This window comes from Aspergillus pseudonomiae (genome assembly GCF_009193645.1).
Source record: "Aspergillus pseudonomiae strain CBS 119388 unplaced genomic scaffold BDV37scaffold_54, whole genome shotgun sequence".
Classification (NCBI taxonomy): Eukaryota; Fungi; Ascomycota; class Eurotiomycetes; order Eurotiales; family Aspergillaceae; genus Aspergillus; species Aspergillus pseudonomiae.
Window position 1 is genome coordinate 145,278 of NW_022476046.1, and position 15,351 is coordinate 160,628.

Sequence of the window (15,351 nt, forward strand, 5' to 3'; positions counted from 1 at the left end):
TGTACACAGTCACGTACAGTATAGTACATCATGTGTGATTCCTATTCTCCGTGCGGCAATGCATTGTGAAGTCGATGTGGATAAATTCTGATACAGAACCTACTCCATAAGGTACATCATGTTTCTTTTCTTAGGTAGTCTTGAAATTCTTCTGAGGCTCCTGATTGAATAGATCTCAAACGTCTTTAATTAAATCGAACTGATCTTCGCTTCTATTTTTATTAATTCCTCTACGATACCGTGTTGTGTCATGTTTTACTGCAGTGACACAACTGAGATCGACATTAAAGGATCACTACATGAGTTCTTTTCTCAGTCTTTCGGACATTTCTTGGCAGATTAAGGATAATCATATTAGTTCCGTGGGTTCAACCTCTTGAGACTGTCATACCCCCATGGTCAATTACGTCGATAATTGTCCTCGCGGTTCTTTTCTCCACACGCCAGATCCATGGTAGAGCCACCATTGGGGACAATTCTGCAAGGATTGCACAGAACCACTCTGAATATTGCGATTCCATACGGTAATATGCAAGGCTCAATCGTGCTAAGTAACTCAACTCAATGCCAATCATTGTTGAGAACTACGAGAATTGGGAAGGGGAAAGGGAAAGGGGAAGCCATTTCGAAGAAGAGCATCCTTCATTTTCTATACAAATGCATTCGATTGATTACTTACATCATGATCGTCAGGTTTCAATACGCTTGGGGGGGAATACCGTCTTGCATCGCTAGTAATCATAATTGTATCTTTTCTTACCAACTTGTGTGGACGACATCCATCTCGTAATATCCCTGTGCAGAAAGCGAAGTTGTGAAACACTGGGTATATCCCGATGTTCCACTGGCCCATATGGAGAGGAAAGAAGATGCATATTGAAGATTCTTCTGTCTTCCTATCAAAAATTATATAGATCATATACGATAAACAAATAATGGGTAGGGTCAATACCCATCCAAGTAGAATTCAAGCCCAAGCCGGTGTCAATATTCCATCCATGGTAGCATGCTACTCAATTCTAAACGGTACCCACTGCTCCGATGCTTCTAAAATTATCACCGAGGGAAGGAAATGGAGTGTTTGTCCCATCTCATCCAGCCACACACGAAGCTGGGAGGAAGGAAGAGGAACGTCAGGTTTAGAAGAACGTAAATGCAGAAAACGACTCATTAATTCCTCTTAGCGTACTCGGGCTTCAAAGACCATTTACCTCGACCGTTCCGTCCACCCTTCTCCAGCACAGCAATAGTTTTAAGCATTTCCTTAAACTCAGCTGATCGTTGTGGAGTAGTGCAGAAACGGTTGAAATGGTCAATCAGCATCTGCGTATGGACGGACCCGCCGTGGGATACAATAAAGTCCCGAATCATCGTAATGAAATCCGTTCCACTGGGTGCCTTGCCTGGCGCGGGGCTGTTACTGCCGCTTCGGGAGGAAGGTGTGCGTGCAGAAAGATTGGCCAGGATGCTAGCTGATGACGGGCCGGCTGCAGCTCGTCTCGCAGAACTACTGCCTCCACCGAAGGCCAGGCGCGCTGCGGGCTCCTCCGGTCTCCCGGCAAGCCCAAACTGGCCTGTCCATGTTGGCGTCCCAATGGGCACAGACCGTGCTGCTTCTCCCGCTCGACGCAGCTCCTCGGCGGCTTCAGCGGCGACCTTCTTCGCTTCCGCTTCGATGATCTTGGGATCCGCCCGCACAACACGTTTGCCATTCACGATCTGATCATGCTCCACCGCGGAATGAACGCCAGAGCGGGCAAATATGCCCTCCATGATACGCGACTCGTTATTAGCACCAGAAGATCCTTGGTCTTTGTCGCTCGGCGGCTCAGAGTCGCCCTGGAAGTTCTCAACTGATGCTACACCTTCAACACGGCTAACGTCTTTCTCCTCATCTTGTCGGTCCCGCGGGTGACTCTGTATGCGAGTACCTGCGCGTGTCTGCTGAGTGGTCGTGCCACCTCCCTCTTCGTAGGTGATGTCGGCTTCTTTGAAAATCTTGCTTGTTTCCGTTGGACCTTGGCCTTCTTCTCCGAGAGAAAATAAGTCGTGCAAATCGCTGAGTTGAAAAGTCTGGCGCTGTTTAGGATCCTTCAATATCTTGTTAGTGAGGAATTGTTTGAAAATCTGTCGGTGGTAAATCTTCTCTTCGATTGTCCCAGCGGTCATCAGTCTATACACTGTAACATCACGCTTTTGTCCGAGCCGCCATGCTCGCTCACGGGCTTGCATATCGGTTGATGGATTCCAGTCGGGATCATAGATGATCACCCGATCAGCCCCTGTTAGGTTTACTCCCAGCCCTCCTACCTTGGTGGTGAGGAGAAACACGTGAAGATCTGGATTATTGTTGAATTCGTCAACCATCGATTGCCGATAGGCGATAGGCGTGGTGCCATCCATCCGCCGGTAATTGAACCCCGACAGAGACTCCACAAACTTTTGAAGGATGTCCAACATGATACGATGCTGTGCAAATAGAAGAGTTTTATGGCCGGTATCCTTCCATAGCTCAAGGAGAGACTTGACAACTTGCATTTTGCCTGATTTATCAGGGTTACCGTAGCCTGGTTTATGCGACGTAAGTTTGTGGCTCTCTAAGTCTGGATGATTGCAAATCTTTCGTAGAATATCCACTCCATATAACACTTGCCTACGGCCTCTGAGAATAGATTGCATCTCTTCAGAGCCGAGAAATGCCTCATACGCCTGTCTCTGCAACTTCGTGAGCTTGCAGAACAACACTTGTTCGCTCTTCTTAGGAAGGTCCGCGGCAACATCGATCTTGAATCGCTGCAGAAGATACGGGCTAATGGCATCTTTTAAAGTCTCTGCGCATTTTGCTGCTGTTTGCACTTGTAAGTTCGAAGCATTAGCATATCCACCCTGACGGATGGGGAACTCGAACTGATTTCGAAAGTTCACCAATGTCCCAAGGCGCATTGGGAAAACAAAGTCGAACAATGACCAAAGCTCTGTCAGGTTATTCTGCATCGGTGTGCCTGACAGAATGATCCGATGTGGTGTCCGGAGTTCCTTGCAATGGATAGTGATCGAAGTGTTAGGATTACGGATCTTGTGGCCTTCATCGAGTACAGCACATCCCCATTCCACTGGAATTAGAAGGGGAGTGTAGGTCTGCAGGCCAGAGTATGTGGTCACCAGCACATGACCCTCCTCTACCACACGTTTGACGACTTTTCTTCCGGCTTTCAGCCCACCCAGACTACGACGACTATCCCACGTCTGAGACAGAAGCGCATCTTCCCTACTACTCTCATTTCGAATATTTACCATCCCGCTGCCGGAGGTGTGCAGAATTGAAACGCGAAAAGGGGGCCACCAGCGGTGGAACTCATTAACCCACTGCTTCATGACAGTCGCAGGACACACAATAATGACCGGCTTTGTTAGTTTTTTGCTGTAGTGAAGCCCAGCCAGAAAAGAAATGACTTGGATTGTTTTCCCAAGCCCCATTTCATCTCCAATAATGCCTCCTACTTGCTGCTGCTGTAATTCCCATAGCCATTGCACCCCTGTCTTCTGATAGTCAAACAACAGGGGATAAATATCACCAGGAACACGATATCCGTTGTCATAGTCCACGTCGGGTACACTGGGGTGAGGCATGAACCACTCCTCCTGTTCTTCATGTTCATGAAAATTTGTACTGCGCTGCAAGGCACGCTTCCGCGCAGCACTTCTTCGGGTGATCCAATTCTGAAGCCTGGATTGATAGACCTTCTCGTTTCCATCGTCCAGCCCGCTGAAATCCTCGACATCGTCTGGGGTCTTCTTGGCCTTGCTTCGGACTGCGGATCGCGGCGGCGTTCCCTCGGGTACAAAGTCATCCTCGTCTTCTGATGTTGACTTTTCCTCCTCCGACGCTACATAACTTGCTGAGCCATCATCGGAAGGTACATCTCCCAGAGTCTTTGTTATCCCATCCATTTCATCGAAATCCATGGTTGTCCCTCTGTCCTTAGCTTCTTTGGTCAATTTTCTCCGCTTTTTTGGTTGTTCATCCCTGTCCATAGATCCTTCGCTCGCTTCATCAAAGCCAAAGCTAGGGCGCACAAGGTTCCGGTGAGATACTGCAGATCGATTTTTGACTTCCTCCAACGCTTCCCTTTCATCGCGCTCGTCTTCGGCGTCGATCAGAGCATCATGCAAACTGGCAAGGGGTCCCTCATTCGGGCCGGTGCTCATTTTAGAAAATGGTGTGATCTTCCCTGTTCGAATGAGATAATCTCTGCGAGACTCATTAGGCATTCGACCTGTTCCCATAGCCGGCCCTCCAGATTCTTGTCCTTCATGTCTTTCATTAATGCGTTGCTGTATCTCTTCGAGGTCATTCACCAACGCGGCATTACGGGATTCTAGTTTTTGAATCTCATTTTGTAGGCGGACCCGAGCAGATGTACCGATAGGCTGGGACATCCGCTGGTGTGCTTTTATAATCTGCGCTTCAAGCTTTCTGTAAGAAAATTAGAATACATTTAAAAGGCCATTGCCACAGAAGGTTTTACTCTTTTTCATGTGTTGTACGTTCTAGCCTTCTATTGTCACGTTCGTCTGCCTGCTCCATGAGCAACCTATCGGCCTATATACATTAGTAAACAAGATCGCAAAGCGGCACGGTGACAGTTACCTGACGAGATATATCTCTCTCGAGGTCATCCTGGTCGCGAACGTCGGCTTGAAGCTCCCGTAGACGGCTCGTTTCATCTGCACCCGTTGCAGGAGCTTGATATGAGATCACTGGACTCGTTGACGGGATTGCATCCGAGAGCATCGCTTGTTCGTCCTTGGAGTGCTCGTTCTGAGCTAAGGATTCCGAATCACCCTCCATGTTGTTGGACATACTCGGTAATGAAAATGAAGAGAAACGGAACTTGAAGCTGCTGCTATACCAAGATTTTCGAATTACTAGATGCGGAGAGACGATGTATGAAGTAAATTTTCAATGGAGGCGTATATCTTAGAAGTAAGGAATTATCCAACAACTCTCTTAAGAATGAGTGGCGCAGTACATGTTCGGCGGACAGTTTTGACGAAGATACTGCTTGGAGACCTCGGGAAAAGAAAGACCTCTCTAAGGCTGAGCTTGGGTTATGTTATACAGTTCCCTGCGCATCAGTCATATGCATCAGAGGGTTAGTACAGATAAGAAGTGAGTGAACCAGCAAGGTCTTCACAACTATGATCCATGACTTGATGATCATAATTACGGCAGAATGGTTCCACTGATAGTGAGTCACTGACCGCCTTTGGGGCTGGACTGTCTCAAACTGACTAACCAGACGTTCGTCATGTCTTAGCCTCCCACGTCACTGGTGGCATTGGGGGGCCACTGGGGCCGCCATCCGCCGTATAGTCTGGATTGGGTATTAATCTACTTTTTCAGGTTGTTGACTGATTGATGCCTATCGATTATGATTCAAGGGCTCATCTCTGTTGGATGTCGAGCATGTCACTAAATATCGGGGAATTCCTTCGTTGGTCTTATTTAGTTCCGCCTAAGTTTCATCTCACGCGGCTTAACTACCTAGTATTTGACTTCCGAAGCTGTCTTTTCCATGCTGCAAACGGCAGCTGACTTGTGAACATACAAGCCGGACGGGGTAAACATAGGTATGAGGTGCACATTATGAACCTGCTTTGCAACCTAATTATTCTGTAATACTCCGTACTTACTGAGTAATTATGGGAGTACTGTATGTTCTTTCAGTGGAGCAGACGCTAAGAGGCTGGTTGGGCGAGGTAAAGATAGTGGTAATATAGTAGGTACTATGTGCCTCAGTAAGTATTATTAAGGACTAATGCAGTAAATATTCATGACAGCCATTAACCCTAGTGGAAGGGTTTAAAATAATACGCGTGAAATTAAAAAGATGTAAATAAATAAATAAATAAATGTAAAATATAGACAAGCAAGATAAGAAATTTCGTTTTCTTTCAGAAGGACTGTAAAAACCCAGGACCATTCCGGAAGAGCAAATCCAGGTATTCAAACTCCGTACTGTGTTACGAGTCGTGAGATCAGCAGCCCGTTCATACACCCTGGTCAACCCAATACGAATGTTGAGGAAGTTAAAAGAAACAAGCGCCCCTTACACTATTAAGACTAACTAGCAGTAGTCTAGCTTTGTTATTAATGAGAGAGAAATAAACTATCATCCAAAATACACAGACACATTAGTTTTATGGGCTGCTGCCCTCTGCCCTTGCCCCGAATGCCATGTTAAGCCCAACGGCAGCCTGAGGCCTTCAACCGCAAAGAACTCCCCTCGAATCTCAGGCATCTCCACCACCTCCACCAACCTCACTTCCTTCCCTCTTCTTCTCGCCCCCTCCGCAATTAGTCGTTGTCAGCTCTTCTTCGGCTGGACGTTGCTTCCACCACCTTTTCACACAGTCTTCAATTTTGGCTGTGTGCTTCTGCTTGGATTCCCCTTTACCCCCGGGGCTTCCAGCAGTTGGTACTCCCTTCGTTTCCCCAGCCCCTTGGCGTGTCAGCCAGCCCCATCGACTTCGGTTTGTTGCGCACGTCGTCACTGTGAATTGCCCACACCCCATCCGTCGTCTACTGGTCGCCTCGCCCTTGGAACTCCCAAACCCTCCTCCCCATAGCGACAAGTCGTCTGGATGATGAAGTGCCACACAAATCGCAACTAACCTCAATTCCTTTTTCCTTCCTTTCATTATCTTTGAATTGCTTTCAGGGCTCGCTCGTGCTCCGCTTCGTCTCCGTCTGATCGCGATACGTGCGTTTGACATCCCCACTACCGTATATCACCCGGTCGCGGTGCATGTGCGCTTTCCACGACGACAAGGTCATCGTCCGATTTCTTGACCTGGACAGTCTCCGTTATATGTGAGGCATTGTGTTAAGAGGACGGACAGATGGATTCGCAGTGGCAGCCATACCAGGATCCCTTAATGGGTCGTCCTGCGCAGTTCAATAATGGGTTGACGTCTAATCCACCACAGCCCGGTCCCAAATACGGCGGTCAACCACAACAGTCCCAACCGCCCGTGGGATACACCTACGAAGCCTTTCAAACCCCCGGTGTCGCAGCAAAGCCCGCGTCGGCCGGTATGAACTCAAAATCCGTATCGATGGCGTCGTCTCCAGCTGCGACGCCACGTAGCCGCGATTATGTCACCGATGCAGACACGACGATGGAAGATGCGGATCCGTATAACCGGGCGAAATATTCAACAAGACCATCCCATCATAGCCGGCCTTCCTCCCAATACTTTCCCAGTGAGGAATCATCGGCCGCCCGTAGGTATTCTCCGATGAACGTGCTGTCACCCTCGATGCCCTACAATACGAGTCCCGGAAAGCCTCACAACGCGTATGCCTTTCCGCCTGGGCCGAATCAATCTCGCCGTTCGCCAACAAGAGTGCCAAATTACTCCTCGCCGCCTCAGCCGTTTCAGTCGCCTCCCTGTAAGCTCACGTCTTCTTGCGGACTTAGGAAGTTAGGTGACTGACGTAACCCATGGAACAGCTGGTTCACGCGCCCCGCGGCTTCCCCCTTTACAGCCCACAGACATGAGCCCAGAGCAATTTTATCCCCCGTCGGCAGGTTCTCAACTCAGTGCACCTTTTGGACAAGATGGAAGATCTCCTCGCTCTGCGTCGATATCTGGCGGCAGCCAACAACCAGGCCGAGGCCCAGTACCAAAGTTCCAGAAGATCAAATCGGTTCAGGAGCTGAAGCCGCGCGTTAATGCGCAACCCCCATTTAGACGTGCTAACCCTGAGGGTGGCTTCATTAGTGTATGTACCAAGAGTTAATCAACTTACTGTATCTCTAACATCTTCATAGCCGCTCCAAGCCCTGACTACGCACCTCCCTGCCACATATCGGATATGCAACCCTGGCTTTAACTACGAATCCTCGAGAAACCCAAGGAGAGTTTTGACAAAGCCCAGCAAGGGCGTCAAGAATGATGGCTACGACAATGAGGACAGTGACTACATTCTGTACGTCAACGACATTTTGGGGAGTGAGGAAGCAGGCCACAAGTGAGTTTAATCACCCAGCCGCTCGTCTATCACCGTCTATATTGACAATCCTAGGAATCGCTACCTCATCCTCGATGTACTAGGACAGGGAACTTTCGGACAAGTCGTGAAGTGCCAGAACCTAAAAACACAGGAAGTCGTGGCTGTCAAAGTAATCAAGAACAAGACCGCATATTTCAACCAAAGCATGATGGAAGTGTCTGTCTTGGATCTGGTAAGCTCTTCGTTACTCGGCACTTGAGCCCGCATACTTACTTCTATCGCAGCTCAACAGCAGATATGACAAGAATGATGACCACCATCTCCTACGGCTTAAGGACACATTCATTCACCGACAGCATCTTTGTTTGGTATTTGAAATACTAAGTGTGAATCTTTACGAGTTAATCAAACAGAACCAATTCCGAGGGTTGAGCACGACACTAGTGCGTGTATTTGCTCAACAGCTTCTAAACGCGTTGAGTCTGCTGAATAAGGCGCACTTGATTCACTGCGACTTGAAGCCAGAGAATATATTGTTAAAAAAGTTAGTCCTTGCTTCGCTGATGAACAGGGCTTGGTAGCTAACTTGAGCTCCTCAGTCTGGAGAGTCCCATAATCAAGGTCATCGATTTCGGTTCTGCTTGTGATGAACGACAGACGGTCTATACATATATACAGTCAAGGTTTTACCGTTCCCCGGAGGTTCTCCTTGGATTACCGTACGTCTATATTCAATCCTCCCTCCCTCCCCACAATGCTAACCCGAGATTGGCGTGGGTTAGTTATTCTTCGGCGATCGACATGTGGTCGCTTGGATGCATCGTCGTTGAACTCTTCCTGGGGTTACCTCTCTTTCCAGGATCTTCAGAATACAATCAGGTTTGCCGGATTGTGGAAATGCTAGGTCTGCCGCCAACGTGGATGTTAGAGATGGGAAAGCAGTCTGGTGAATTCTTCGAAAAGACTCAGGACGAGTTTGGAAGAAAGACATATCGCCTTAAAAGCCTGGAGCAATATTCGCGGGAGCATGGCACGAAGGAGCAGCCGAGCAAGAAGTACTTCCAGGCGTCGACATTAGAAGAGATAATTCGAAGCTACCCGATGCCGAGAAAAAACATGAAGCAAGCAGAAATTGAGCGAGGTTTGTCTCCACAAAGGCAGCACATACTCTCTTCGCTAACAGAATGCACCAGAGCTAAACAACCGAGTGGCTTTCATTGATTTTGTTCGCGGCTTGCTATCAATCAATCCGCTGGAGCGGTGGTCTCCACAACAAGCCAAGCTGCATCCTTTCATCACACAACAGAAGTTCACAGGGCCTTTTGTACCTCCCATGAACCTGAAATATTCCTCTCTTAACAAGACTGTTGCTCCTGGTATTCAGCAGCAGCAGCAGGCGGAGGCCGCAAGCAAACAAAGAGCGGCGCAAGCAGCACACGCTCAGTCGGCTGCACAGACTGCCTTCTCGATGCAACTGAACCAGTTCCACACACCCACTCATGCCCAGCCCCCACCTCCCATGTACAACGGAGTGTTCACAGGCCACCAACAAGGCGCCCCTCCGCCATACCCTACCCAGCAGCCACCTGGCTACGGTCATCAGATGAATCTTATGCCAGGCCAGATGCCCCAATCACAGTACGCACCATCCCAGAGTCTTTATGCCCAGGCAACTACAAGAGCGGGTCGGCAACGTGCCTCCACGATGGACCCTCAGGGTGGCGGGGTCCCACCGACCATTCAGCGAGTTGCCAGCCATCTCGACCCGAACGCACCCATTCGATTACAGCCCAGCCCGGCATATTACCCTCCCCCTCCTGACGGATATGTTGACACCGGTGCTGCGAATCAACGACGACGAGGAAGTCGCGCAGGTGGCACACGTAATCGTGACTTCATCAGGACCCTTGAAGACGGTGTATTAGGGGGAGATGGCTTCATGGGTCAGAATCAGTGGCACTAAGCACAAATGTGCTGAAACCCAGTTTGAGTGGCACCCGTGGGTGCATTAACATCTTGTATTAGCGAGTGCACTTTGGACCGGGCAAGCATAAGCTCCAGATGCGTGTCCCCTCGAGGCATGACCGCAGAGCTGCTCCAAAGTATCGTTCTGTTTTGCTTGATATTTGGACCCTTGCCCGCTTCCCTGCCAACCCCTCTGCTACTAGCCTTTGCCATCCAACATACCCCGATCGTGAATGAAAAGTCCTCCAATGCGCACCCTGTTCATTCAAGTTGTGCCCTTGGTCTGGCACGGTCTGCGGACTAGCAGACGGCATAGCTTCGAGCTTTGGCTAGGAGGGAATAAAATAAAATCAGTCCCCCGCTATGGTGCCGAGTGCGCAACATTTCACGGGCGATTCGCTGACGACGCCCCCGACGCTACATAGGGGTTCTTATTCACAACCGCCTTTCGGGTGCTCGGGTGCTCGCCGTCGGTTTACTGTCTTGCAGTCGAGTTCTTCCAGATTTGTGCATGTGGCTGTTGTCGGCATAGCCAGGAGTACTTGGAAAGACCGCGATTTATGTTATTTGTTACCGCATTATCATGTTAAATGTTACATTTTTGCTTCTTCTTTTCTGTCCGGAAATGGTACGCCCTTTCCCATTATAAATCTGTTTCCTTTTTTTTCTACGTTTGATTCGAACCCGTTTAAGAGAAGCATCATTAAGCTTGGATATTTGGATTTCATCAATATCGAACCACCGTCTGTTTTTGCGCAAAGAAAGTCTCTGCTACTCTCTCCTACTCACTTAATGGGATGCAGGTTGAAGGAGAGGCCGCCTGATTATGTAGATCTATTATCTAAGCCCATTTATTTGATATGAACAATCCTCTCCGCATTGTTAGGACCTTTAGTCGCGGAGGCGCGATCCGTAATACGATGGACGATTACCCGATACGGTTAGGCGCCACCTCGCTTAAATTTCGTTGTGGCTCGCGGCCTGACTCTGCGGCTCCAACCCTCACAACTTGATTTTCTGAGAGCGAACCGACGGGCTTTAAGGGAATCGTCCTTCGAATCATCCCACGACCGTGCGTCTCACCACCTAAGGAGACGGCCATTTTTTGAACCCCGCGACGTTTTCCGGTCCGAATTACCTGAAAATCCGCCAATATGTCGCGTTTCTTCTACGGTAGCGGTAGCGACAGCGATTCCAGCTCGGATGAGGAGGAGCTTCTCACCGATCACGAGGAGGAGGAGAAGTCTGAGGAGGAATCCAGCGAGGAGGAGGAGGAGACTTCGGAGGAGGAGTCCTCCGATGACGAGGGTGAAACCGGTGCCAATCGTTTCTTGAGGGATGCATCGGAGAGCGAGGAGAGCGAGGATGAGGAGAAAGTAACGGTTGTGAAGAGTGCCAAGGATAAGAGACTGGAGGAACTTGAGGGCATCATCAAGTTGATCGAGAATGCCGAGAAAATCAACGACTGGGCTGTTATCTCGTCAGGTGCGTTGGATATAGTCTGAAAAATATGGCCGTGTAGGGATAACTTTGGTACATGCATACTGACTCAAAGGATTCAGAGTTCGATAAGCTTAACCGCCAGGTCGTGAAGGTCACGCAATCGGGCCCAGTTCCCAGAATCTATGTCAAGGCCGTTGCCGATCTCGAGGATTTCGTGAACGAGGCTGTTACGAAGCAGAAGTCATCCAAGAAATCGATGAACGCAAGCAACTCCAGGGGTTTCAACGCGGTCAAGCAACGTATCAAGAAGAACAACAAGGAGTACGCCACTCATATCGAAAAGTATCGCAAAGATAAGGATGGCTACATGGAAGGCAAGGAAGAGGAGGCTAAGCCCGCCGTCGTGGCCCCTCGCTTGACCAAGGTTGAGCGCGTTGTCGAGGCACCCGCAGCAGCAACCTCTACTGATGATGGTTTCGCTACTGTTGGCCGTGGTGGCAAGACCCTGCAGTACACCCCAGAGAGCATTCTCAAGCACCTCCGCGTCATTGTCGAGTCCAGAGGAAAGAAGAACACAGACCGCCTCGAGCAGATCAAGACCATGGAGAAGCTCCTGGAGGTTGCTCAGACTCCTTACCAACGCATTCGTGTCTACCTCACTCTTCTCTCTACCCGCTTCGATATTAGCTCTACGTCTTCCGCCAACTACATGAGTGTCGATCAATGGAAGCTTGCTGAGAAGGAACTTGCTGCTCTGCTGTCTGTCCTCGAGACCAACCGCGACCATGTTGTCACTGAGGGAGCTGAAGAGTGGGAAGATGATGAGAAGCAACCCCAGGTCAAGCCAGGCGAGACCCTGCATATCCCAGGCAGCATCGTGTCTCACGTTGAGAGGCTCGACGACGAGCTGACTCGGTCCTTGCAACACATCGATCCCCACACTGCTGAATACATCGATCGTCTGAGCGATGAGAAGCAGCTGTATACCAACCTTGTCCGCGTTCAGGCCTACGTTGAAGGTCTTGTCCAGGCTGAGAAGAGCGACCCGCGTCAGGACAGCCTCAACCGGGTTGTCATGCGCAGGCTGGAGCACATCTACTTCAAGCCTTCTCAGGTTGTTACAATCCTGGAAGAGGGTACTTGGAAGGAACTTCCCTCCGAGTTGGACTCCAAGGTTACTCCTCGTGGAAACGCGGGTGACGTGACAGGACTGGTTCAGACCCTGTGCAACTATCTGTTCACATACAGTGACGGTATCATCAGGGCCCGTGCCATGCTCTGCCAGATCTATTTCCTTGCCTTGCACGACCAGTATTACCGTTCTCGTGACTTGATGCTCATGTCTCACCTTACCGAGAACATCTCCAACTTCGATGTCAACACCCAGATTCTCTTCAACAGGACCCTGGTTCAAATCGGTCTGTGCGCATTCCGTGCTGGCCTTATCTACGAGGCCCAAAATACCCTGTCCGAAGTGTGTGGCAGTGGCCGTCAGAAGGAACTTCTCGCTCAAGGTATCATCCTCCAACGTTACTCTACTGTTTCTCCTGAGCAGGAGCGTCTTGAGCGTCAGCGTCAGCTGCCCTTCCACATGCACATCAACCTTGAGCTCCTTGAGTGCATCTACCTTACCTCGAGCATGTTCTTGGAAGTCCCTCTCATGGCTCAGACCTCTTCTTCACCCGAAATGAAGCGCCGTATCATCTCAAAGACCTTCCGTCGTATGTTGGATTACAATGAGCGTCAAGTATTCACTGGCCCTGCAGAGAACACTCGTGATGGTGTCATTATGAGCGCTAAGTTCCTTGCTGCGGGTGACTGGAAGAAGGCTGCAGAGATGCTCAACTCCATCAAGATCTGGGATCTGATGCCCCAGCCCGATAAGATCAAGGAGATGCTGTCTCAGCAGATCCAAGAAGAGGGCCTGAGAACTTACCTTTTCACATATGCTCCCTTCTACGACAGTCTTTCTATCTCCACCCTGTCAAGCATGTTCGAGCTGTCTGAGAAGAAGATTGCCGCCATCATCAGCCGTATGATTTCTCATGAGGAGCTCGCCGCTGCTCTTGACCAGGTCAACGATGCCATCGTTTTCCGCAAGGGTGTTGAGCTGTCGCGTCTCCAGTCCCAGATCGTCACTCTTGCCGACAAGTCGATGAACCTTCTGGAGGCCAATGAGAAGACTCTCGAGCAGCGCACTCAAGGCATGGCCAACGCTTTCCAGCGCGATCAGGGCGCCGGCGCCCGTGGAGGCCGTGGCCCTGGACGTGGAGGCCAAGCCCGTGGTGGACCCAGACTGCCAGGCGGCCAACAAGGCCGTCGGCCCGGTGGACAGCAATTCAGCGGTGGTGCATTGGGCGGAGCGATCAAGGCATAAAATTGTTTGTAATGGCATCCTTTTGTTTTCATGGTTCTAATGCTCCTGGAATTTAACTACGTATGATCCCATGTGCTCTTATTATTGACGAATGTTTTGTCAATCTCTCAATTATTCCTTTCTTGATACATATGGCATTTTCTCTTTTACAGATAAATCCCCTTTTAGAATTGGACACAGCGTGGTCGAGAAATAGGTGCTCGAAGCAAAGCAAAAGCAAGGAAACGGACGTAAACATAGACATATTCGGACCAGGAAACAGTTACTCTAGGTATGTTTATGTGGAAATACGAATATGATGATATATTTATAATTTTCATCCGTATATCAGCCCGTGGTAAGACTAGCGATTGGATCTTGGGGGTCGCCCGAATATATATATTTCCCGAGGACATGGTCCAGAATGGCAGCGTCAATACCCCAGACTTCGCCAACCCATCTGGTAATTTGGCTGTTCCTCTATTAATCTTTATGCGTCCACAGCCTCAGATGCTATTTAGGTTTCATCGTCTGTAAAAATGAAGTTTCGAATTGGTTGAACGAAACCTTTGGGTGTTATCCACTCGATCGCCATAACACCCATGAAATAGAACATCTCTCCTGATCAAAAAGAATAGCTTTCCACTAGACAACAGCATTATCCACTATCGTCAAGTAGATTCTGTGGTGACCAATACTCATTCTCTTCACCTTGGCCATCAAGCCAGACGAGACCGTCCGCCAGAAGGTCGTCAATAACAGTCTGCGCCCGAGCCTTTTCCCAATTTAAATTTATCTGCAACATGGATATACTCACGTAGCCAAGGATCTGAATAACCTCGAGCACTGTGGCTTGGTCTGTATTAAGCTCCTTCGGGACCGATCGGATGTATTGTTTGCTACCAACGCGGACAATCGAAAATCCAGAGCCCAAGGGTTCCAAAGCCTTCACGGCACGTAGAACATCATCACTAAGTTACAAAAATAGCAATTAGTATACCTTCTGTACTGCATGGTTCGAGGCCTCATACTCAGTTACTTCCAACCCGCTCCCTATAGCCTTGCCTTTACCTACACGTTTACGGCACTCCTCAACGCCTATCAAGCCTCCATTCTCACTCCTTGTTTCCCGGCAAAGCTCTACTATACGGACGGCAAGCTCGAAGTAAAAATCGTTCATATCCCCGCCCATAATTTGGGTCCAAAAGCTTGCCCCTTCACCCATTCCCTTCCGACCATTCTTGCCTCTGACGTTACTCGCTGCAAGTGGGTCAACGCCGATCGCATTGCACATTCGAGCAAACTCTGCACGGAATGTTGGATTTGACTTTATCGTCGAGCTATGCTCTAATGCGAATGTGTGGAGTAATGACTGGAACACGGATAATTGTGCCTGCAGGGAGGAGAGATGCGTGGAGCGTAGATTGGCGCCATGATTGGCGTAGGATTGGCTAGCCTGGGAGCGGTTTGCGAAGGCGCCTAGCCCGACACCTCGACGCGATGCCATGGCAATTTATAGTCTAGGATAGGTATTAGGCAGAGAGGAGGGACGTGGGGTATGGAG

At 49.4% G+C, this 15,351-nt stretch overlaps 4 protein-coding genes across 4 annotated transcripts; 2 read left to right on the forward strand and 2 right to left on the reverse strand.

Moving 5' to 3' along the window:
- Positions 1 to 693: 693 nt before the first annotated feature.
- BDV37DRAFT_253022 (DNA-dependent ATPase RAD26) lies at positions 694 to 5,367 on the reverse strand. The gene is made up of 3 exons (XM_032082517.1): positions 4,652 to 5,367; positions 4,530 to 4,603; positions 694 to 4,477 (listed from the first exon to the last, which is right to left on the reverse strand). The coding sequence occupies exons 1-3, from the start codon at positions 4,862 to 4,864 to the stop codon at positions 1,171 to 1,173; spliced, it is 3,594 nt and encodes a 1,197-aa protein (XP_031939506.1). The 5' UTR covers positions 4,865 to 5,367; the 3' UTR covers positions 694 to 1,170.
- Positions 5,368 to 6,906: 1,539 nt separating this feature from the next.
- BDV37DRAFT_284996 (putative protein kinase Yak1) lies at positions 6,907 to 9,986 on the forward strand (the record flags this gene model as incomplete). The annotated part of the gene is made up of 8 exons (XM_032087622.1): positions 6,907 to 7,459; positions 7,521 to 7,792; positions 7,842 to 8,041; positions 8,096 to 8,255; positions 8,308 to 8,567; positions 8,623 to 8,742; positions 8,806 to 9,164; positions 9,217 to 9,986. 8 exons carry the CDS (start codon positions 6,907 to 6,909, stop codon positions 9,984 to 9,986), a joined length of 2,694 nt encoding a protein of 897 aa, XP_031939507.1.
- Positions 9,987 to 10,997: 1,011 nt separating this feature from the next.
- On the forward strand, positions 10,998 to 13,945 carry nip1 (translation initiation factor eIF3 core subunit c). The gene is made up of 2 exons (XM_032079219.1): positions 10,998 to 11,473; positions 11,551 to 13,945. The coding sequence occupies exons 1-2, from the start codon at positions 11,143 to 11,145 to the stop codon at positions 13,806 to 13,808; spliced, it is 2,589 nt and encodes an 862-aa protein (XP_031939508.1). The 5' UTR covers positions 10,998 to 11,142; the 3' UTR covers positions 13,809 to 13,945.
- A 379-nt stretch (positions 13,946 to 14,324) lies between these two features.
- Positions 14,325 to 15,332, reverse strand: BDV37DRAFT_164102 (ESCRT-II subunit protein SNF8). The gene is made up of 2 exons (XM_032079221.1): positions 14,819 to 15,332; positions 14,325 to 14,758 (listed from the first exon to the last, which is right to left on the reverse strand). Exons 1-2 carry the CDS (start codon positions 15,292 to 15,294, stop codon positions 14,446 to 14,448), a joined length of 789 nt encoding a protein of 262 aa, XP_031939509.1. The 5' UTR covers positions 15,295 to 15,332; the 3' UTR covers positions 14,325 to 14,445.
- Between the last annotated feature and the right edge of the window lie 19 nt (positions 15,333 to 15,351).